Source organism: Daphnia magna, unplaced genomic scaffold (genome assembly GCF_020631705.1).
Source record: "Daphnia magna isolate NIES unplaced genomic scaffold, ASM2063170v1.1 Dm_contigs114, whole genome shotgun sequence".
Classification (NCBI taxonomy): Eukaryota; Metazoa; Arthropoda; class Branchiopoda; order Diplostraca; family Daphniidae; genus Daphnia; species Daphnia magna.
Window position 1 is genome coordinate 1 of NW_025533127.1, and position 24,110 is coordinate 24,110.

General features: G+C 36.8%; 1 protein-coding gene, 1 long non-coding RNA gene and 1 pseudogene across 2 annotated transcripts; 2 read left to right on the top strand and 1 right to left on the bottom strand.

Moving 5' to 3' along the window:
• Positions 1-12,973: 12,973 nt before the first annotated feature.
• Positions 12,974-13,965, top strand: LOC116919044 (anther-specific proline-rich protein APG). Its single transcript, XM_032924909.2, has one exon. It carries the CDS (start codon positions 12,974-12,976, stop codon positions 13,835-13,837), a length of 864 nt encoding a protein of 287 aa, XP_032780800.2. The 3' UTR covers positions 13,838-13,965.
• A 763-nt stretch (positions 13,966-14,728) lies between these two features.
• LOC123466747 lies at positions 14,729-17,756 on the top strand (annotated as a pseudogene).
• LOC116919045 lies at positions 15,631-23,715 on the bottom strand. The gene is made up of 12 exons (XR_006641507.1): positions 23,660-23,715; positions 21,234-21,498; positions 20,988-21,114; positions 19,729-19,901; positions 17,616-17,812; positions 17,444-17,540; positions 17,046-17,352; positions 16,857-16,973; positions 16,440-16,801; positions 16,074-16,360; positions 15,854-15,991; positions 15,631-15,770 (listed from the first exon to the last, which is right to left on the bottom strand). It is a non-coding gene; the product is annotated as an uncharacterized LOC116919045 (long non-coding RNA).
• Between the last annotated feature and the right edge of the window lie 395 nt (positions 23,716-24,110).

Below are 24,110 nucleotides of genomic sequence, written 5' to 3' on the forward strand. Positions count from 1 at the left end.
TGATAGTAGTATAAGTTTTCCCGTGGGCTGAGTAATTAACGAAATTTACGTAACAAAAGTGCAATTCGCTTTTATCTTCCGTTTTCTACCTAAATTTAAAAAACTAGAAGTGCTAGGCAAAAATAAACCTGATTTTCGGAATTCTCGTTCAATTTTGAGTGGAAATCATGTATTTTTACCTAAATCTAGAATTTAGCCAAAATTGAAAAAGTGGGAAGGGTATAGCCTTCCCACTTTTGTCAAAATCTGCAAAAACGGACATCTCTTGGAATTCAATAAAAATTACACTGTATACACAAAATTGAACGCTGATTTTGATAGTAGTATAAGTTTTCCCGTGGGCTGAGTAATTAACGAAATTTACGTAACAAAAGTGCAATTCGCTTTTATCTTCCGTTTTCTACCTAAATTAAAAACTAGAAGTGCTAGGCAAAAATAAACCTGATTTTCGGAATTCTCGTTCAATTTTGAGTGGAAATCATGTATTTTTACCTAAATCTAGAATTTAGCCAAAATTGAAAAAGGGGAAGTGGGAGGTAGGTAGCGCCCTTCCCACTTTTGTCAAAATCTGCAAAAACGGACATCTCTTGGAATTCAATAAAAATTACACTGTATACACAAAATTGAACGCTGATTTTGATAGTAGTATAAGTTTTCCCGTGGGCTGAGTAATTAACGAAATTTACGTAACAAAAGTGCAATTCGCTTTTATCTTCCAGTTTTCTACCTAAATTTAAAAAACTAGAAGTGCTAGGGCAAAATAAACCTGATTTTCGGAATTCTCGTTCAATTTTGAGTGGAAATCATGTATTTTTACCTAAATCTAGAATTTAGCCGAAATTGAAAAAGTGGGAAGGGTATAGCCTTCCCACTTTTTGTCAAAATCTGCAAAAACGGACATCTCTTGGAATTCAATAAAAATTACACTGTATACACAAAATTGAACGCTGATTTTGATAGTAGTATAAGTTTTCCCGTGGGCTGAGTAATTAACGAAATTTACGTAACAAAAGTGCAATTCGCTTTTATCTTCCGTTTTCTACCTAAATTTAAAAAACTAGAAGTGCTAGGCAAAAATAAACCTGATTTTCGGAATTCTCGTTCAATTTTGAGTGGAAATCATGTATTTTTACCTAAATCTAGAATTTAGCCAAATTTGAAAAAGTGGGAAGGGTATAGCCTTCCCACTTTTGTCAAAATCTGCAAAAACGGACATCTCTTGGAATTCAATAAAAATTACACTGTTAACACAAAATTGAACGCTGATTTTGATAGTAGTATAAGTTTTCCTTGTGGGCTGTGTAATTAATGAAATTTACGTAACAAAAGTGCAATTCGCTTTTATCTTCCGTTTTCTACCTAAATTTAAAAACTAGAAGTGCTAGGCAAAAATAAACCTGATTTTCGGATTTCTCGTTCAATTTTGAGTGGAAATCATGTATTTTTACCTAAATCTAGAATTTAGCAAATTAATTGAAAAGTGGGAAGGGTATAGCCTTCCCACTTTTGTCAAAATCTGCAAAAACGGACATCTCTTGGAATTCAATAAAAATTACACTGTATACACAAAATTGAACGCTGATTTTGATAGTAGTATAAGTTTTCCCGTGGGCTGAGTAATTAACGAAATTTACGTAACAAAAGTGCAATTCGCTTTTATCTTCCGTTTTCTACCTAAATTTAAAAAACTAGAAGTGCTAGGCAAAAATAAACCTGATTTTCGGAATTCTCGTTCAATTTTGAGTGGAAATCATGTATTTTTACCTAAATCTAGAATTTAGCCAAAATTGAAAAAGTGGGAAGGGTATAGCCTTCCCACTTTTGTCAAAATCTGCAAAAACGGACATCTCTTGGAATTCAATAAAAATTACACTGTATACACAAAATTGAACGCTGATTTTGATAGTAGTATAAGTTTTCCCGTGGGCTGAGTAATTAACGAAATTTACGTAACAAAAGTGCAATTCGCTTTTATCTTACGTTTTCTACCTAAATTTAAAAAACTAGAAGTGCTAGGCAAAAATAAACCTGATTTTCGGAATTCTCGTTCAATTTTGAGTGGAAATCATGTATTTTTACCTAAATCTAGAATTTAGCCAAAATTGAAAAAGTGGGAAGGGTATAGCCTTCCCACTTTTGTCAAAATCTGCAAAAACGGACATCTCTTGGAATTCAATAAAAATTACACTGTATACACAAAATTGAACGCTGATTTTGATAGTAGTATAAGTTTTCCCGTGGGCTGAGTAATTAACGAAATTTACGTAACAACAAAGTGTCAATTCGCTTTTATCTTAAGTTTTCTACCTAAATTTAAAAAACTAGAAGTGCTAGGCAAAAATAAACCTGATTTTCGATTATCTCGTTCAATTTTGAGTGGAAATCATGTATTTTTACCTAAATCTAGAATTTAGCCTAAATTGAAAAAGTGGGAAGGGTATAGCCTTCCCACTTTTGTCAAAATCTGCAAAAACGGACATCTCTTGGAATTCAATAAAAATTACACTGTAACATGATTTTGATTATAACAATTTGAACGTAACAAATGTGAATTTTTTATTTGTTTTCTACCTAAATTTAAAAACTAGAAGTGCTAGGAAAATAAACCTGATTTTCGGATTCTCGTTCAATTTTGAGTGGAAATCATGTATTTTTTACCTAAATTGAAAAGTGGGAAGGGTGATAGCCTTCCTTTTTTATTTCAAAATCTGCAAAAAGGAACATCTTTTAAATTAAAAAAAAAAAAAAATATAAAAAAAAAAAAAAAAAATTTTTTTTTTAAAAGTATAAGTTTTCCCGTGGGCTGAGTAATTAACGAAATTTACGTAACAAAAGTGCAATTCGCTTTTATCTTCCGTTTTCTACCTAAATTTAAAAACTAGAAGTGCTAGGCAAAAATAAACCTGATTTTCGGAATTCTCGTTCAATTTTGAGTGGAAATCATGTATTTTTACCTAAATCTAGAATTTAGCCAAAATTGAAAAAGTGGGAAGGGTATAGCCTTCCCACTTTTGTCAAAATCTGCAAAAACGGACATCTCTTGGAATTCAATAAAAATTACACTGTATCACAAAATTGAACGCTGATTTTGATAGTAGTATAAGTTTTCCCGTGGGCTGAGTAATTAACGAAATTTACGTAACAAAAGTGCAATTCGCTTTTATCTTCCGTTTTCTACCTAAATTTAAAAAACTAGAAGTGCTAGGCAAAAATAAACCTGATTTTCGGAATTCTCGTTCAATTTTGAGTGGAAATCATGTATTTTTACCTAAATCTAGAATTTAGCTAAAATTGAAAAAGTGGGAAGGGTATAGCCTTCCCACTTTTGTCAAAATCTGCAAAAACGGACATCTCTTGGAATTCAATAAAAATTACACTGTATACACAAAATTGAACGCTGATTTTGATAGTAGTATAAGTTTTCCCGTGGGCTGAGTAATTAACGAAATTTACGTAACAAAAGTGCAATTCGCTTTTATCTTCCGTTTTCTACCTAAATTTAAAAAACTAGAAGTGCTAGGCAAAAATAAACCTGATTTTCGGAATTCTCGTTCAATTTTGAGTGGAAATCATGTATTTTTACCTAAATCTAGAATTTAGCCAAAATTGAAAAAGTGGGAAGGGTATAGCCTTCCACTTTTGTCAAAATCTGCAAAAACGGACATCTCTTGGAATTCAATAAAAATTACACTGTATACACAAAATTGAACGCTGATTTTGATAGTAGTATAAGTTTTCCCGTGGGCTGAGTAATTAACGAAATTTACGTAACAAAAGTGCAATTCGCTTTTATCTTACGTTTTCTACCTAAATTTAAAAAACTAGAAGTGCTAGGCAAAAATAAACCTGATTTTCGGAATTCTCGTTCAATTTTGAGTGGAAATCATGTATTTTTACCTAAATTTAGAATTTAGCCAAAATTGAAAAAGTGGGAAGGAGGGTATAGCCTTCCCACTTTTGTCAAAATCTGCAAAAACGGACATCTCTTGGAATTCAATAAAAATTACACTGTATACACAAAATTGAACGCTGATTTTGATAGTAGTATAAGTTTTCCCGTGGGCTGAGTAATTAACGAAATTTACGTAACAAAAGTGCAATTCGTTCTTTATCTTACGTTTTCTACCTAAATTTAAAAACTAGAAGTGCTAGGCAAAAATAAACCTGATTTTCGGAATTCTCGTTCAATTTTGAGTGGAAATCATGTATTTTTACCTAAATCTAGAATTTAGCCTAAATTGAAAAAGTGGGAAGGGTATAGCCTTCCCACTTTTGTCAAAATCTGCAAAAACGGACATCTCTTGGAATTCAATAAAAATTACACTGTATACACAAAATTGAACGCTGATTTTGATAGTAGTATAAGTTTTCCCGTGGGCTGAGTAATTAACGAAATTTACGTAACAAAAGTGCAATTCGCTTTTATCTTCCGTTTTCTACCTAAATTTAAAAAACTAGAAGTGCTAGGCAAAAATAAACCTGATTTTCGGAATTCTCGTTCAATTTTTGAGTGGAAATCATGTATTTTTACCTAAATCTAGAATTTAGCCAAAATTGAAAAAGTGGGAAGGGTATAGCCTTCCCACTTTTGTCAAAATCTGCAAAAACGGACATCTCTTGGAATTCAATAAAAATTACACTGTATACACAAAATTGAACGCTGATTTTGATAGTAGTATAAGTTTTCCCGTGGGCTGAGTAATTAACGAAATTTACGTAACAAAAGTGCAATTCGCTTTTATCTTACGTTTTCTACCTAAATTTAAAAAACTAGAAGTGCTAGGCAAAAATAAACCTGATTTTCGGAATTCTCGTTCAATTTTGAGTGGAAATCATGTATTTTTACCTAAATCTAGAATTTAGCCAAAATTGAAAAAGTGGGAAGGGTATAGCCTTCCCACTTTTGTCAAAATCTGCAAAAACGGACATCTCTTGGAATTCAATAAAAATTACACTGTATACACAAAATTGAACGCTGATTTTGATAGTAGTATAAGTTTTCCCGTGGGCTGAGTAATTAACGAAATTTACGTAACAAAAGTGCAATTCGCTTTTATCTTCCGTTTTCTACCTAAATTTAAAAAACTAGAAGTGCTAGGCAAAAATAAACCTGATTTTCGGAATTCTCGTTCAATTTTGAGTGGAAATCATGTATTTTTACCTAAATCTAGAATTTAGCCTAAAATTGAAAAAGTGGGAAGGGTATAGCCTTCCCACTTTTGTCAAAATCTGCAAAAACGGACATCTCTTGGAATTCAATAAAAATTACACTGTATACACAAAATTGAACGCTGATTTTGATAGTAGTATAAGTTTTCCCGTGGGCTGAGTAATTAACGAAATTTACGTAACAAAAGTGCAATTCGCTTTTATCTTACGTTTTCTACCTAAATTTAAAAAACTAGAAGTGCTAGGCAAAAATAAACCTGATTTTCGGAATTCTCGTTCAATTTTGAGTGGAAATCATGTATTTTTACCTAAATCTAGAATTTAGCCAAAATTGAAAAAGTGGGAAGGGTATAGCCTTCCCACTTTTGTCAAAATCTGCAAAAACGGACATCTCTTGGAATTCAATAAAAATTACACTGTATACACAAAATTGAACGCTGATTTTGATAGTAGTATAAGTTTTCCCGTGGGCTGAGTAATTAACGAAATTTACGTAACAAAAGTGCAATTCGCTTTTATCTTCCGTTTTCTACCTAAATTTAAAAACTAGAAGTGCTAGGCAAAAATAAACCTGATTTTCGGAATTCTCGTTCAATTTTGAGTGGAAATCATGTATTTTTACCTAAATCTAGAATTTAGCCAAAATTGAAAAAGTGGGAAGGGTATAGCCTTCCCACTTTTGTCAAAATCTGCAAAAACGGACATCTCTTGGAATTCAATAAAAATTACACTGTATACACAAAATTGAACGCTGATTTTGATAGTAGTATAAGTTTTCCCGTGGGCTGAGTAATTAACGAAATTTACGTAACAAAAGTGCAATTCGCTTTTATCTTACGTTTTCTACCTAAATTTAAAAAACTAGAAGTGCTAGGCAAAAATAAACCTGATTTTCGGAATTCTCGTTCAATTTTGAGTGGAAATCATGTATTTTTACCTAAATCTAGAATTTAGCCAAAATTGAAAAAGTGGGAAGGGTATAGCCTTCCCACTTTTGTCAAAATCTGCAAAAACGGACATCTCTTGGAATTCAATAAAAATTACACTGTATACACAAAATTGAACGCTGATTTTGATAGTAGTATAAGTTTTCCCGTGGGCTGAGTAATTAACGAAATTTACGTAACAAAAGTGCAATTCGCTTTTATCTTACGTTTTCTACCTAAATTTAAAAAACTAGAAGTGCTAGGCAAAAATAAACCTGATTTTCGGAATTCTCGTTCAATTTTGAGTGGAAATCATGTATTTTTACCTAAATCTAGAATTTAGCCAAAATTGAAAAAGTGGGAAGGGTATAGCCTTCCCACTTTTGTCAAAATCTGCAAAAACGGACATCTCTTGGAATTCAATAAAAATTACACTGTATACACAAAATTGAACGCTGATTTTGATAGTAGTATAAGTTTTCCCGTGGGCTGAGTAATTAACGAAATTTACGTAACAAAAGTGCAATTCGCTTTTATCTTACGTTTTCTACCTAAATTTAAAAAACTAGAAGTGCTAGGCAAAAATAAACCTGATTTTCGGAATTCTCGTTCAATTTTGAGTGGAAATCATGTATTTTTACCTAAATCTAGAATTTAGCCAAAATTGAAAAAGTGGGAAGGGTATAGCCTTCCCACTTTTGTCAAAATCTGCAAAAACGGACATCTCTTGGAATTCAATAAAAATTACACTGTATACACAAAATTGAACGCTGATTTTGATAGTAGTATAAGTTTTCCCGTGGGCTGAGTAATTAACGAAATTTACGTAACAAAAGTGCAATTCGCTTTTATCTTACGTTTTCTACCTAAATTTAAAAAACTAGAAGTGCTAGGCAAAAATAAACCTGATTTTCGGAATTCTCGTTCAATTTTGAGTGGAAATCATGTATTTTTACCTAAATCTAGAATTTAGCCAAAATTGAAAAAGTGGGAAGGGTATAGCCTTCCCACTTTTGTCAAAATCTGCAAAAACGGACATCTCTTGGAATTCAATAAAAATTACACTGTATACACAAAATTGAACGCTGATTTTGATAGTAGTATAAGTTTTCCCGTGGGCTGAGTAATTAACGAAATTTACGTAACAAAAGTGCAATTCGCTTTTATCTTAAGTTTTCTACCTAAATTTAAAAAACTAGAAGTGCTAGGCAAAAATAAACCTGATTTTCGGAATTCTCGTTCAATTTTGAGTGGAAATCATGTATTTTTACCTAAATCTAGAATTTAGCCAAAATTGAAAAAGTGGGAAGGGTATAGCCTTCCCACTTTTGTCAAAATCTGCAAAAACGGACATCTCTTGGAATTCAATAAAAATTACACTGTATACACAAAATTGAACGCTGATTTTGATAGTAGTATAAGTTTTCCCGTGGGCTGAGTAATTAACGAAATTTACGTAACAAAAGTGCAATTCGCTTTTATCTTAAGTTTTCTACCTAAATTTAAAAAACTAGAAGTGCTAGGCAAAAATAAACCTGATTTTCGGAATTCTCGTTCAATTTTGAGTGGAAATCATGTATTTTTACCTAAATCTAGAATTTAGCCAAAATTGAAAAAGTGGGAAGGGTATAGCCTTCCCACTTTTGTCAAAATCTGCAAAAACGGACATCTCTTGGAATTCAATAAAATTACACTGTATACACAAAATTGAACGCTGATTTTGATAGTAGTATAAGTTTTCCCGTGGGCTGAGTAATTAACGAAATTTACGTAACAAAAGTGCAATTCGCTTTTATCTTAAGTTTTCTACCTAAATTTAAAAAACTAGAAGTGCTAGGCAAAAATAAACCTGATTTTCGGAATTCTCGTTCAATTTTGAGTGGAAATCATGTATTTTTACCTAAATCTAGAATTTAGCCAAAATTGAAAAAGTGGGAAGGGTATAGCCTTCCCACTTTTGTCAAAATCTGCAAAAACGGACATCTCTTGGAATTCAATAAAAATTACACTGTATACACAAAATTGAACGCTGATTTTGATAGTAGTATAAGTTTTCCCGTGGGCTGAGTAATTAACGAAATTTACGTAACAAAAGTGCAATTCGCTTTTATCTTACGTTTTCTACCTAAATTTAAAAAACTAGAAGTGCTAGGCAAAAATAAACCTGATTTTCGGAATTCTCGTTCAATTTTGAGTGGAAATCATGTATTTTTACCTAAATCTAGAATTTAGCCAAAATTGAAAAAGTGGGAAGGGTATAGCCTTCCCACTTTTGTCAAAATCTGCAAAAACGGACATCTCTTGGAATTCAATAAAAATTACACTGTATACACAAAATTGAACGCTGATTTTGATAGTAGTATAAGTTTTCCCGTGGGCTGAGTAATTAACGAAATTTACGTAACAAAAGTGCAATTCGCTTTTATCTTACGTTTTCTACCTAAATTTAAAAAACTAGAAGTGCTAGGCAAAAATAAACCTGATTTTCGGAATTCTCGTTCAATTTTGAGTGGAAATCATGTATTTTTACCTAAATCTAGAATTTAGCCAAAATTGAAAAAGTGGGAAGGGTATAGCCTTCCCACTTTTGTCAAAATCTGCAAAAACGGACATCTCTTGGAATTCAATAAAAATTACACTGTATACACAAAATTGAACGCTGATTTTGATAGTAGTATAAGTTTTCCCGTGGGCTGAGTAATTAACGAAATTTACGTAACAAAAGTGCAATTCGCTTTTATCTTACGTTTTCTACCTAAATTTAAAAAACTAGAAGTGCTAGGCAAAAATAAACCTGATTTTCGGAATTCTCGTTCAATTTTGAGTGGAAATCATGTATTTTTACCTAAATCTAGAATTTAGCCAAAATTGAAAAAGTGGGAAGGGTATAGCCTTCCCACTTTTGTCAAAATCTGCAAAAACGGACATCTCTTGGAATTCAATAAAAATTACACTGTATACACAAAATTGAACGCTGATTTTGATAGTAGTATAAGTTTTCCCGTGGGCTGAGTAATTAACGAAATTTACGTAACAAAAGTGCAATTCGCTTTTATCTTAAGTTTTCTACCTAAATTTAAAAAACTAGAAGTGCTAGGCAAAAATAAACCTGATTTTCGGAATTCTCGTTCAATTTTGAGTGGAAATCATGTATTTTTACCTAAATCTAGAATTTAGCCAAAATTGAAAAAGTGGGAAGGGTATAGCCTTCCCACTTTTGTCAAAATCTGCAAAAACGGACATCTCTTGGAATTCAATAAAAATTACACTGTATACACAAAATTGAACGCTGATTTTGATAGTAGTATAAGTTTTCCCGTGGGCTGAGTAATTAACGAAATTTACGTAACAAAAGTGCAATTCGCTTTTATCTTCCGTTTTCTACCTAAATTTAAAAAACTAGAAGTGCTAGGCAAAAATAAACCTGATTTTCGGAATTCTCGTTCAATTTTGAGTGGAAATCATGTATTTTTACCTAAATCTAGAATTTAGCCAAAATTGAAAAAGTGGGAAGGGTATAGCCTTCCCACTTTTGTCAAAATCTGCAAAAACGGACATCTCTTGGAATTCAATAAAAATTACACTGTATACACAAAATTGAACGCTGATTTTGATAGTAGTATAAGTTTTCCCGTGGGCTGAGTAATTAACGAAATTTACGTAACAAAAGTGCAATTCGCTTTTATCTTCCGTTTTCTACCTAAATTTAAAAAACTAGAAGTGCTAGGCAAAAATAAACCTGATTTTCGGAATTCTCGTTCAATTTTGAGTGGAAATCATGTATTTTTACCTAAATCTAGAATTTAGCCAAAATTGAAAAAGTGGGAAGGGTATAGCCTTCCCACTTTTGTCAAAATCTGCAAAAACGGACATCTCTTGGAATTCAATAAAAATTACACTGTATACACAAAATTGAACGCTGATTTTGATAGTAGTATAAGTTTTCCCGTGGGCTGAGTAATTAACGAAATTTACGTAACAAAAGTGCAATTCGCTTTTATCTTCCGTTTTCTACCTAAATTTAAAAAACTAGAAGTGCTAGGCAAAAATAAACCTGATTTTCGGAATTCTCGTTCAATTTTGAGTGGAAATCATGTATTTTTACCTAAATCTAGAATTTAGCCAAAATTGAAAAAGTGGGAAGGGTATAGCCTTCCCACTTTTGTCAAAATCTGCAAAAACGGACATCTCTTGGAATTCAATAAAAATTACACTGTATACACAAAATTGAACGCTGATTTTGATAGTAGTATAAGTTTTCCCGTGGGCTGAGTAATTAACGAAATTTACGTAACAAAAGTGCAATTCGCTTTTATCTTACGTTTTCTACCTAAATTTAAAAACTAGAAGTGCTAGGCAAAAATAAACCTGATTTTCGGAATTCTCGTTCAATTTTGAGTGGAAATCATGTATTTTTACCTAAATCTAGAATTTAGCCAAAATTGAAAAAGTGGGAAGGGTATAGCCTTCCCACTTTTGTCAAAATCTGCAAAAACGGACATCTCTTGGAATTCAATAAAAATTACACTGTATACACAAAATTGAACGCTGATTTTGATAGTAGTATAAGTTTTCCCGTGGGCTGAGTAATTAACGAAATTTACGTAACAAAAGTGCAATTCGCTTTTATCTTACGTTTTCTACCTAAATTTAAAAAACTAGAAGTGCTAGGCAAAAATAAACCTGATTTTCGGAATTCTCGTTCAATTTTGAGTGGAAATCATGTATTTTTACCTAAATCTAGAATTTAGCCAAAATTGAAAAAGTGGGAAGGGTATAGCCTTCCCACTTTTGTCAAAATCTGCAAAAACGGACATCTCTTGGAATTCAATAAAAATTACACTGTATACACAAAATTGAACGCTGATTTTGATAGTAGTATAAGTTTTCCCGTGGGCTGAGTAATTAACGAAATTTACGTAACAAAAGTGCAATTCGCTTTTATCTTAAGTTTTCTACCTAAATTTAAAAAACTAGAAGTGCTAGGCAAAAATAAACCTGATTTTCGGAATTCTCGTTCAATTTTGAGTGGAAATCATGTATTTTTACCTAAATCTAGAATTTAGCCAAAATTGAAAAAGTGGGAAGGGTATAGCCTTCCCACTTTTGTCAAAATCTGCAAAAACGGACATCTCTTGGAATTCAATAAAAATTACACTGTATACACAAAATTGAACGCTGATTTTGATAGTAGTATAAGTTTTCCCGTGGGCTGAGTAATTAACGAAATTTACGTAACAAAAGTGCAATTCGCTTTTATCTTCCGTTTTCTACCTAAATTTAAAAAACTAGAAGTGCTAGGCAAAAATAAACCTGATTTTCGGAATTCTCGTTCAATTTTGAGTGGAAATCATGTATTTTTAACCTAGAATCTAGAATTTAGCCAAAATTGAAAAAGTGGGAAGGGTATAGCCTTCCCACTTTTGTCAAAATCTGCAAAAACGGACATCTCTTGGAATTCAATAAAAATTACACTGTATACACAAAATTGAACGCTGATTTTGATAGTAGTATAAGTTTTCCCGTGGGCTGAGTAATTAACGAAATTTACGTAACAAAAGTGCAATTGCGCTTTTATCTTCCGTTTTCTACCTAAATTTAAAAAACTAGAAGTGCTACGCAAAAATAAACCTGATTTTCGGAATTCTCGTTCAATTTTGAATGGAAATCATGTATTTTTAATTAAATCTAGAATTAAGCCAAAATTGAAAAAGTGGGAAGGGTATAGCCTTCCCAATTTTGTCAAAATCTGCAAAAACGGACATCTCTTGAAATTCAATAAAAATAACACTGTATACACAAAATTGAACGCTGATTTTGATAGTAGTATAAGTTTTCCCGTTGGCTGAGTAATTAACGAAATTTACGTAACAAAAGTGCAATTCACTTTTATCTTCCGTTTTCTACCTAAATTTAAAAACTAGAAGTGCTAGGCAAAAATAAACCGGATTTTCGGAATTCTCGTTCAATTTTGAATGGAAATCATGTATTTTTAACTAAATCTAGAATTTAGCCAAAATTGAAAAAGTGGGAAGGGTATAGCCTTCCCACTTTTGTCAAAATCTGCAAAAACGGACATCTCTTGGAGTTCAATAAAATATATGATTTTTATTCAAAATCAAACGCGGATGTCGAAAATCAAGTTTTTTAAAAACCCGGAATCTGTACTTAAAGAGTTATTCAAATTCAACGTGGGCTCTCTGTAGAAATAGACAGGCTTTAAGTCATGCTTTGTCAAATGCAGTCGCTTTGTAGTTAGCGATGCCAGCAGTATATGCTTTGATAATATTGTGACCCCGATTCACGAGTACTTGTGTGCTGCTTATGTTAGCTGACCTCTCAAATTTGCCAAACGTGAAAACAAACTTGATTTTTGTTACTGTGTTCAACTATGAATTGATATCATTCATTCCGTTCGATTCAGAGAATGCATAGTAACGGGAAAACCATTATTTTTTTTCCAAACTTGGTTATAACAGAACAGGAGTAATCCAAGCACCTGATGGTCCTAAAATGTCGAAAGTGATCTTATAGTCCTGAATTTTATTTTATCGCGTGGCGTAGTCAATTTTCGGTATTTCACGCCATGATAAACCCAAACCAATTGCTAGTTTCTGGCCTTTTTGGTGTATTCAACATACAGTTATTAAAACCGTATGATGCTGACTCCCAAACTTTACGCGTACAAGCTTACAGACGTTCACTTCACTTCGTTTACTGACGTTTGTAAGGACTTGTATTTGTTGGTTTTAATTATTACTGTAGAACATGGTTTGAAAATATATGAAGTCTATTGATTGATGGGTTTAAATTTAATTGAACGTAATTACAATTGTTATGGAGTTGAGCAAGTAAACGTGGAGGTTTGCGACTTACCGATGGGACTCATTATCAACATAAGGCAGACTGCGGTAACCGAATACGTTCAAGGTAAATATACAACGCAAATGAAAACAAATAGCACCAAGTTGACGCCACCTAGGTCTTCAACAAAAGACTCAAGAAAACAACCGGCAAATCCTACTCCCAAGTCGTCTTCAAAGCCGGCTCCCGACCCCACTAGGATAGTGCCTAAGCCAGTGCCAAAGCCAGTGCCTAAGCCAGTGCCTAAGCCAGTGCCTAAGCCAGTGCCTAAGCCAGTGCCTAAGCCAGTGCCTAAGCCAGTGCCGAAGCCAGTGCCGAAGCCAGTACCGAAGCCAGTGCCGAAGCCAGTGCCGAAGCCAGTGCCGAACCCAGTGCCGAAGCCAGTGCCGAAGCCAGTGCCGAAGCCAGTGCCGAAGCCAGTGCCGAAGCCAGTGCCGAAGCCGACTCTCAATCCCACACCTGCCACAACAAAATCATCTCCTGTTCCACCACTGTCGGACATGAAACCTCCAATAACTTCAAGACAGCCGCAGCAGGCCAACAGAGATATGGCACGTCCTATCCAAAGCAACGAAAGCACGAAACCAGCCAGTGCTAGAAAAAAACCCGTCATTAAACCAAGGGCTGTCCCCAAATTTCAGCAGCCGGTGGTAGAGGGAGTTGCAGACGAACCTGGCGATGAAACTGAGGACGGCGACAGTGAGCCGGAGGTAGAGGGAGTTGCAGACGTACCTGGCGATGAAACTGAGGACGGCGACAGTGAGCCTGTGGTAGCCGCTAAACCTCCTAGAAAGGTGCACAAAACTACCGATAAGGTATCTTGGAATCAGGTCTGGAGAAATGTCTTGAGATTTTACTGCTGTCTCTGCTACCCATAAAAATCTTGCTGCTACAACCCAGACAAAACCCCCAGAGCGTTAATGACGAAGCAGAATAAGAATCGTTCGAAGAAACCTGTTGTTCTAAATGAAAAATTTGGATTTGAATAAAATGCATTAACACTTGACATGTTTGTCTCTTAATTCGTTCTCACCTTGTAATCCTTGCGTTGCAATAAGCCACTTGTTTCTCTCTCTCGATGGCTATTAAATTAAAGCATTAAAAACAATGCAGAAGGAAAATTTCCTTTGTTATCAACTTACACGGGCTCTGTCCGGGACTTTAGGGGAGTGAGGGAGCTTCTGAATTATGACGTCATAATCGTGCGAGAAGGCGATACCCTATGATGTTGTCTGACGAAGTGGGAAGGGGATGACAAGAAACATCAATCTATGTGACATCTTTTACATTTCCCATAAATCGGAAGGCTAGGGTCATAAATAAAAGCAAGCTGAGAGTAAAATTTCTAAGAATCGTATTGAATAAATAAAAATCATTTCTAATTTCTTAACATACTTATCGTTTGATAATTAGCGAAGACGACAGTTTCTTCACGCTTTCAACCGCAAGACACTTGCTAGGGCACTGTAGACAAGAAATCTGCAACATGAAGGCTATTGTAAATCAAACTTAGCTTTTGTTTTTACAACCTGTTTTTTTTTTCACTGGAAAGGCGGTACCTTCTTCTGACGTCAATAATAATATAGTTGTTTTTCTATTTTGCTCCTTTTCACCAACGACCTGTTTGCGAACCTGCGTCAGCATTTCAAGGACATGCTTACCAGTCCCACCTAAAGCTGATTTTAAAAACCTACCATTCATGTTGTATATTGGGAGAAAAAAGAATAATGTTCATTTTTATATGTAATGTGCTAGTCCTTTCAAAAGAAAAATGAACCAGCCAAACCAGTTTGTCGATCGGATGTCTTGGGTACAAAATAATTCCCCTGCTGTATCCATGTCACCTTTTACCCTCTCAGATCCGCTTTAAATCCGTCCTACTCCTAAGTTCCGGGCTGTTCAATCTATATTTCTGCTAATGGTCTTTTCTCTTGGTTTCGTAATCGCAACATCCATTTGCCTTAAATACGAGAGCGGGTAGAAACCTAGCTTCAGTAAATTGCTAACAACCAACTGTGGATCAATAGTCTCCCCGTCACGATCAGTAAACTTCTTTTGGTTTATATTTTAAACCTATCATTGCTTCAACTACGGCAGTTAAAAAGTAACAGTTCAAGGTAATTAATAATCATATTAAACGTATATACCATTTACTGGATGTGACAGTGCTCGCTGACCTTTTGGTATGTGTGTTAGTGAAGCATTCAAACTGTGATCAATGAATTAGTCGCCAGCGTGCGCGTTACTTGCCTTTTCTTCGACAATTACTTGAACTGTTTTGCTTTCCAAGTTGGTTTTGGATGAGTAAAGACCCAGATGTTATATCTTTCAGTTGGTGTAAATACGCAAGGAGTTCAACAGTCGTGACGGGTTTCAAAAGAATAATCCAGATCTTTTTTTATCCGTCTGCAGGAATTCTCTACAATGCTAAGCTGCAAAACATTCTTCCAGACTTATGTTAGTCCGAAAATGAAGACGTTGGTCATTGTCTTAACTCCACTACTGCTCCTGCCATTAATTTTCAATGGAGCGGTAAGAACATTATTAGCTACCACAAATTCTAGAAAAAACAAAACAATTATTGTATAAAACGATTAATAGGAGGCCAGAGCCGGTTACTGTGTCTTACTCATGACAATTTTTTGGCTTACGTCGGCACTTCCCGAAGCAGTTACTAGTCTCTTGCCAATTGTACTTTTCCCGCTGTTGGATATTCTAAGTACGTCCGAAGTCTGCGCTCTCTACATCAAACAATCCAACATTGTCTTCTTTGGAGGCGTCGTGCTAGCACTAGGCGTCGAAAGATCAAATCTGCACCGTAGAATTGCACTCAGAGTCATCCTCACTTTTGGCACCAATCCTCGATGGTATAACATCCGCTTCAAAGCCTTTACCTGTGGCTACATGTTCTTTATCTCTTCAACAGGTTGATGCTGGGGTTCATGTCAGTTAGTATGTCGCTGTCTTTGTGGATCTCCAACTCCGGAGTTACAGCCATGTTGATCCCTATTGTGAATGCGGTAGTCGATGAGCTGTTTCATGTAATAAATACATACGTTTTTTTAATTTTTACCCTACTAGACAGTACAAGTAACCTATATAAATTTTAATCACCTGATCTTAATAGGACTCCATGGATGTAGAAATGGGAGCCAATAGCCTGGCGTCTCAACATTCCTCTATCGTCACCCTCCAGGAGACGGGACAGCCAACAAAACAGTGGTAAAAGTCTTGACATTTTATTATTTAGTTACTTAGATATCTAATTGTTGAATTTCGATGTGACAGCAGTAGATCGAATGACATCAAGCTAAAGGTCAAAGTTCCATTTCTCATTGCCGTCAGCTACGCCGCCAGCCTCGGTGGAACTGGCACCTTGATCGGCTCCGGAGCTCCATTGGCTTTCAAAGGAATTTTTGAAGAGTAAGAAAACGAATGAAATAATAACATGAGCGATTGTTTTCAATAAAGAGTGTTTACTTCACTAGCTTGTACGGTTCGGACACCGGATTAAGCTTTGCTACTTGGATGGCCATTGGTGTACCCGTTGCACTAATCACCACTCTTCTAGCTTGGATTTGGCTTCAAGTCTTGTTCGCAGCTGACTTCAAGTATTACGATCACCAAAGAGGCTCAATGTCGAAACAACAAAATTAATGTGTCAATTCATTTTAGGTCAACTGCAAATGATGACTGTGGTATGAGGAACAAAGAAGACATCAAGTCGTCCATTCGCAACCAATACACAGAGCTAGGACCAATGACCTACTACGAGAAATCCATTCTGTTTCTATTCGGTTTGCTCATCGTTTTGTGGGTCTCGAAGGATCCTCAGTTCATGCCTGGTTGGGAAGATCTGTTTCATCAAGAGTAAGTTTTTTTTTCATAATTACATACCACAGGCGGATTAACTAACGAACAACGTTTGATAGGAACCGGATTGGGGACGGCACTGTAGCCATTGCCGTTGTTGTTCTCGCTTTTATTCCTGCCATCAGAACCTAATTTCTTGTGCTTCCGCAAAGCGGGCGAAGGTAACGACAGCAAATTAATTAGGCAGAATAAAAAATCGCCAAAGAGACTTACCGGTAGTGATATTTTTATTTTAGAATCCAGCTCCAGTCCAGCTTTGCTAGAATGGAGTTACGTTCAGAGAAAATTCCCGTGGAGTGTTCTTCTTCTTCTAGGAGGCGGCTACGCCATCAGCGACGCTTCTAAAGTCTCTGGACTGTCTGTTCTGCTTGCCAACTATCTTTCTTCTTTGGCTACTTTGCCTCCATTCGCCGTTCTGTTGATCATGTGTTTCCTGACCTCTGCTATTACGGAAATAGCTTCGAACACAGCAATCGCGTCCATCCTGCTTCCCATAGTAGCCCAGATTGTAAGATACATCCTGCAATTTTTATAACATGAATCACAAACTCGATTATTAAATTTGTCTTTTTCTTTCACAGACCGAGGTGGCTAAATTGAATCCACTTTACCTGATGATGCCCGTCACCTTCAGCTGCTGCCACGCGTTCATGCTGCCTGTTGGCACACCTTCCAATGCGATGGTTTTCTCTGCTGGAAAGATGAAACCTGGAGACATGGTATTACATTTCTAATCACCTGTTTGTATATTTTAAAAAAAATTATCATGAAAATATTATTTACAGATGAAAGCTGGAGCAGTTATGAAAATCATCAGCATCTTTGTTTTATGCAGCATCATGGAGACAGTCGGTGTTGCGATCTTTGGTCTCAGCAATTCGCAACAGTCTAGCTGTATCGAATAAATAGGCTAGCTGTATCGAAAATTCTCGCCACTCAGCCGTTCATCCGCAGGCACCTTCAACCGAAAAGGAACAAACCTAAAAAGAAAGAATGTTATTATTTCTCCATCGCTTTCCTCTTCTGCCAAAACAAAAGGCAAATTCGTCATTCTAGTGATTTCAATCAATTTATTCGCAGAAACGTACTATTGTTATGCCGGTCATAAAAAAAAAAAAACTAAAATGCAAAAGTGATATAGTTTGTTTAAAATGTTAACTTTTACGCTTTGTAAATAAGTAAGTCATAAACTTGTTGTGTAAATAAATCTTGAGCCACTTAATATCTTAGAAAAGTTTTTTAATCATGACGAGAAGACTTACTATTCCACTTGATCCGCCCTCGCGCAAATAACTAACATTTAACTTCGCAAGTATAGTTGCCAAACCTGCGGTAATCAGAGACTCGAACTGAACACAATGAAACCAGGAGGTTGAAACGATAGTTCTAGGCACAAAATACATTTCCGCTTTTGTTGGGTTGCTGACGTCAACTTTCATTAGAAGATAACAAAATTGAAACGTTGATGTTGCAAAGTATGCGCTGTACCTTGTGCGGCCGGTCATCCATCAAAACCTTTAGAATTTTGGCGAAGGCGAAAGTGAACGCGTTGCTAATTAAAATCAGCTGATTGTTATCACTAGTTTGTTGCTTGCCTACAATAACTGTAAGCCGACTTTGTGAGCGTTAGAAGAGGGACGGGGGGTTGAAGGGTGTGGAGCAGGCTTATTTCCTGAGGGAGGATCGGCGATGGCAGCCGCCGTGATTGTGCCAAAAACAGTACAATATATACGAGCGCGTTCTCTTCAAAGGAAGCTTTTGTCATTAGAAATCCACTATTGTGCGAATTCCCTAAATTGAACCCTTTCATCATCATCATCACGATCGCTGTAGCTGTAAGTAGAGAGCAAAATGAGCAAAAGCGAGCCAAGTTGGCCGAGTCAAATGAATATAAGCTGCAGCTCCAGTGAACGAGAATTGCTGCCCCCCCCCCACCCACCCCCTTACGTATCTTTGAACTTTGGTAAATACGCGAACGGTAGATAGGGAGCTGGACAGAATGTTACTCAAACTCTTTGAGGCGAATCATCTATCTATCTTATATATTTGAGCAGGCTCTGTTGATGAAAGTTCAACCGTGCAAAGTAACGCGAGGCGGAAACTCGAACTCAAACGAAGCGCGCAAGTTCTCCTCTTATTCGAAACAGATAAGACAGAAGACGGGGCAGGCAGTGGCAAGCCGTCGGCGGATTCGATTTCTGGGCGAATGCGGACGAAATGCGAGTGTGCCCATCCTTTTACAAGGGCAACTCAGTTAATCGTTCCGGGTGATTGCCTTTGCCTAGATACTGTGCAACTTAAAAGATCAACAACGTTAAGCCTGGGCACGTACACGAAAATGGCACGGAGCACTTGCTCCTAGTAATTCCCATCTAATTATTCAATTTTTTTTTTTTCTCTTTCCGTGCGCAAGCGCTTCTCTTTTAGCATACTTTTTAGCGTATAAAAAGCGGACACATAAGAAGGTTCTACTAGGCCTATCACGAAAAAGGGGTGTAGTAACGGCTACTCTTCTTTCGCGTACGCGTATTGGTTATTCGCTCGGCCTATACGTTCCTATCGATAGGGCGCATGTGTACGTTACGTTGTGCGGGGAGAGGGCGGAGAGGCGGGGGAGGCATGAAAAGAGAGAGATAAGAGTATGAAGGCTGTCGAGAAGAATTGAAGAAGCGCTCACGCGGCCTATCATTGGTTCACAATCAATGCGCAAAAAGGTGGGGCCGTTTTTAGGAAATCCAGCGATGTCGGTGGGCGAGTCGGCGCAGATTCTCGTCCTATTAAATAGGCCCAGTCGGCGGAAGCCATCATGGATGGTAGGCGGAGTGAGCCGTGATCGACGGCAAGTAGGGCGAGGGAACATTACAAGGATATTGAATAAATATTTATATCTTTTTACCTCAAGCGTGACGGATGAAAATACGATGGTTGACGGGTACATTTCCACAACGGAATATTATGGTGGATGGCACCGCATACTGAATAGAATGTCATTTGCATTCCAAAGCTGTTGACTGCCGACTCCCTTCTCGTAATTCATTTCCTTCGTCCGCTGGTAGACGACTTAAATTCCTGTAGTTTTCGGATGCATTTAAAATGAAATTAGAATGATTTAGCAGCACTCGGAGCGGTACACAAGGCAATGAAAAGATATGCTACACTACCCACCCGCAATGCAGTACTTTCAAGCAATGCTTAATAACGAGCTGAAAATTGAAAGTTATGGCAAAACTGAGATAAACGGACTTTGTTTATCAAACATTCTGTCCGTGAATGGAAATCCATCCCCTCGTGGTGATTCCGTAAAGTTCCAATTCCAGAATGTCAAAAGGTACTCGCGATATTAATGCATTTCTTAAAAACAAAAATTGCAGCAAGTCAAGAGAGAAATCAGCACTTTCAATTCCCAAAATCTGAAATTATTCTACTTTCGTTGTTGATTAAACTTGAATTTGTTTTTTTTTGGTAACAGTGTCCTTCCTGATCTGAAAACAGCCAACGTCTTTTCAGTTTTGAGTCACAGATGGCGTTGCCTACCATATTTTTCGCCCTTTAAAACCTCACCATTCCTCCCACCTCTCTGTGGTAAAAATCAAGACATTTTACAAGAGCCGAGTTCAAAAATATTTTTAAAAATAACTCTTATCAATTATTACAGGAAAAATATGAGAAAAACTTGAAAAAAAAAACATGAAAATATTAATAACTTGTGATCGAATTCATCAGGTAAACAAGACGCGTCGAGTAAACAAAACACCGTAACCATAGCCGACCGCAAAAGGGAAGGGATAAGAAGCATCCAAAGACTCGATGACTCGACACGTAATCGGAATGCCTTTGACATAAGCCGCTAACATCTCACAACAATACCACGGCCGCGCAAGAACAACGACCACAACAAGACGAGTCGGTGTTTTGTTGTCGGCTAAAAACAACAAGCCCGACCCATTGGCCGTGCCGCCTAGCGTTTAAGATTGCCTATACGCACACACCGCAACTGTGGTTTTATCCCATGGTAAAGGTTCACTCGAATTCGATCTCTCTCTTTTATTTTTATTTTTTTAAAACATAGGACGAAGATACGCCGTCTTTCCGACAACGCAGGCAGAACAAAGCTTTACATTTTACAACAAAAAAATTAGTCATTAAATTACGCACCTGTTCCCGATCACGTCTCGACTCGTAACCGGATCCATCAGACGGCAAGACCACAATGTCAGCCGCCCTTCCTTTTCTTCTCCTGACTTTGTTTTCTGCGGCATTTAAAAGCGACTAGCCGGAGACACTGCGTTGCACAAAAAAAAAAAAAAATAAATAAATAATAATCAAAATTTGACTAACACAACGACATTGTTCACGAAAAAATTGTGTGCAGTCGACTAGTATGATAATGTATAGACACACCAAGTCCTTTCGGTCCGGATGTAAGTTCTATGGTTTGACACCGGACAAGGGTAATCAAACACAAACGCGGTGGTGGTGGTGGCGGATGGCACAATCGTCATCCGAAAAGTAAAAGACATTCAGTCGGGTATATCACGCGGCTACTGCATCCGTCATCACGATTCACTCTCACCACCGTCAATTCGAACCATGTGCCAACACCGTGATGGCCTCCGCCCCGGAAGATATCGTTAAACATGGAGGAAATAAAAATTCCGACACACAACTACACAAAATAGGAAACAAAGAAAAACAAATAAATTCAACTCAAACGACTACCTTCCTACCACGCCAGAAATGTCAAATAAAAACCAAAAAAATTTAAATATGGAAAATAATGACTCAACCCGCTGTTTTAGAGTAATTGCGATCTACTTGCGAATTTAAAAGAATAAACAGCGGTCTGTCATTTGGCCCAGCTAATGTCTCTAATTCCGTACATCTGATGCTACATTTATCCGTTTCATGCGGTTGTTTATCAAACGAAACGAGGGCGTGAAACTGGCCCGTCGTCAACGTGGCGCCCCCTGCTGTCCAAACAAAAGAAAATGGGCGACGAAACAAAGGTAACAGCTAGAAAGAAAAAACAAAATCCTATTTAAAAAAAAAAAAAAAGGTTTTGTGATGAAGGGCGGCCGACACGCCATACATTTTCGAAAAGTTGGATAGCTCTCAAATCCACACAAAAAGTTGACATTTGAAAACGCAAAGGGGCAGTCGACCACCGGGATCGTCAGTAGCAGGGGAAGGGGGAGGGAAAAAAATTATCTGAAAAAACATGTGGAAGGTGGAGAAGAAGGGAAAAGTATGGCGCATGTTTTATTCCCGCGTGCAACGCCAACCAGCCTATTAGAAGTAAGAAGAAAAAATACATAAATAATAATAATAAATAAAAGCAACGAGCAGGCAAGGGCGCGCGCGCGCACATGACAGATGTCACCGGGCGCTGATGACCGTTTCACGTGCGTCAGATGCGGCCGGGACTCTGGGACTGCATGTGTTTATCCAGTTTTTTGTTTCCCCCTTCTTCTTCAATTCAAAAAGAGTTTCAGTGCAACATTTAAAATAAGAAAAGAAACAAAAAGATGAGCTATATTATACATTCCCTATTCGGACCTGCGTGACTCTTTTTCACAATACTTTTCCCCCCTCCAACCCGCATTAAATCATCATTTTTCGTTTCCTTTGTTGTCTTCCTCGTTTGCTATTGGCATAAAGAAGCGAAGCGCGCGTGATGTTCACATCGACACAAAAAAAGGGGGGGATATTAAAACCTTTTAAGGTTGCATCATCCTTTCGGTTTTTCTCCCGCACGGTAGCACAGCGTGCCAAACTGCACGCTGCTCTATCTCGCCCAAGTGTTGATGAATACATCAACGATGTTGTTGTTTGGTGCAAAGCTCATAAAAAGAAAAGGTGAGTGGTGAAGAGAGTCGTTCCGCAGACATGGCTTTTACGACACGTCTCGTTTCTTTCTTTTTTCTCTCTTTCCTTTTTTTAAAGAATAAATCAAATGAAATGACGGGATCGAGCTACTGGACGGGAGCGTGAGACCGGTCCGCTCTGTCGGTTTGCGTCGGCGACCCTGATGACTGAGAGGTAGAAAGAAAAGGGTTGTCCCCACCGCGTCCCACCTGACTTTATTTTTTTGTGAATAAAATAATAATAAATAAAAGACCTTGTGCTTTCTCCCCTTCGATGCAATTAAGCCGTAAAAAATGAATCGGGTTGTTGAGAGGTCCACTTTTTTTTTTTCCTTCAAAAATGCCCAGAAGGAGTTTTCGATTCAAAGATCCCGATGTGTGGAAAATTCTTTTTACTACCTTGTTGTCCACTTACAACAAACAATACGATGACCAGAAAACCTCTTCTTCTGGACAGTGGGAGAAAATGTAACATCTTCAACGAGAAAAACGTAATACTCAAAATTGTGACGCACCAGCAATCTCACGTGGAGGTTTGGATTTCTCGACAAATACAAGCTCGTTAGTTACGGACTTTATGGTGATGACAGATGACATTTTCTAGAGAAATCGAGACAACCCCCCTCGTGTCCCTTTTTGTTTGTCTAGTGTCATTGGAAAAGTTTAAATCTCTTTGACAAGCCCTTGAAAATAAAAAGAGAAGGGGCATACACATTTTTTAATGTCATCTCGTGTTTTTATGATGTGCAATTAGCCAGGGCAAAGATGATCTTTCGGTATAAAATGGGGAAAAGAATAAACAAACGATAAAAAGTCAAGTCGCCCGTGGACCGAAAACAGAAACGGGTCAATACGAGTTTCGTCGGACTACATGAAACCCCAATATTCCTTAGTTTAAAAAAGGTTTGCCAGTTTCAAGTCCCACATCAAGCAACGAGTATTGAATAATGTTATGTGACTGACCTTATGAGGAGTCTGCGGTTCCCATGGAAGACATCGGGCACAGTATCCACTGAAGAAAAAAATCAACAATTTAATTTAAATTATCATCGAATAAAGTCAATGCAGAGATTGACTAAGTTGTGCTGTTGGACTAATATACTCGTAGTCTGATGACAAGAGGCTCCTTGAATATTGTAACAGTTCCATCTTTTCCCATTACAGGGAAAAGCCAAAACGGACTTTCAAGATCAGGATGACCTTTTTACAATTAGCACATCGTCAAAGACGGCCATTACAAGCCACACGTGGCAGACCATGCAAAAAGGATACAGAATTAGGTATTTTAAACGCTCATAAAATTACTTGTACCACGACTAGAAATTGTACGTGACTTACCACGAAAAGATTCTGCGTAAGAATTTGATTAACCTGGCACGTATAACTGGATTCCCTAACTACATCATTCCGAATG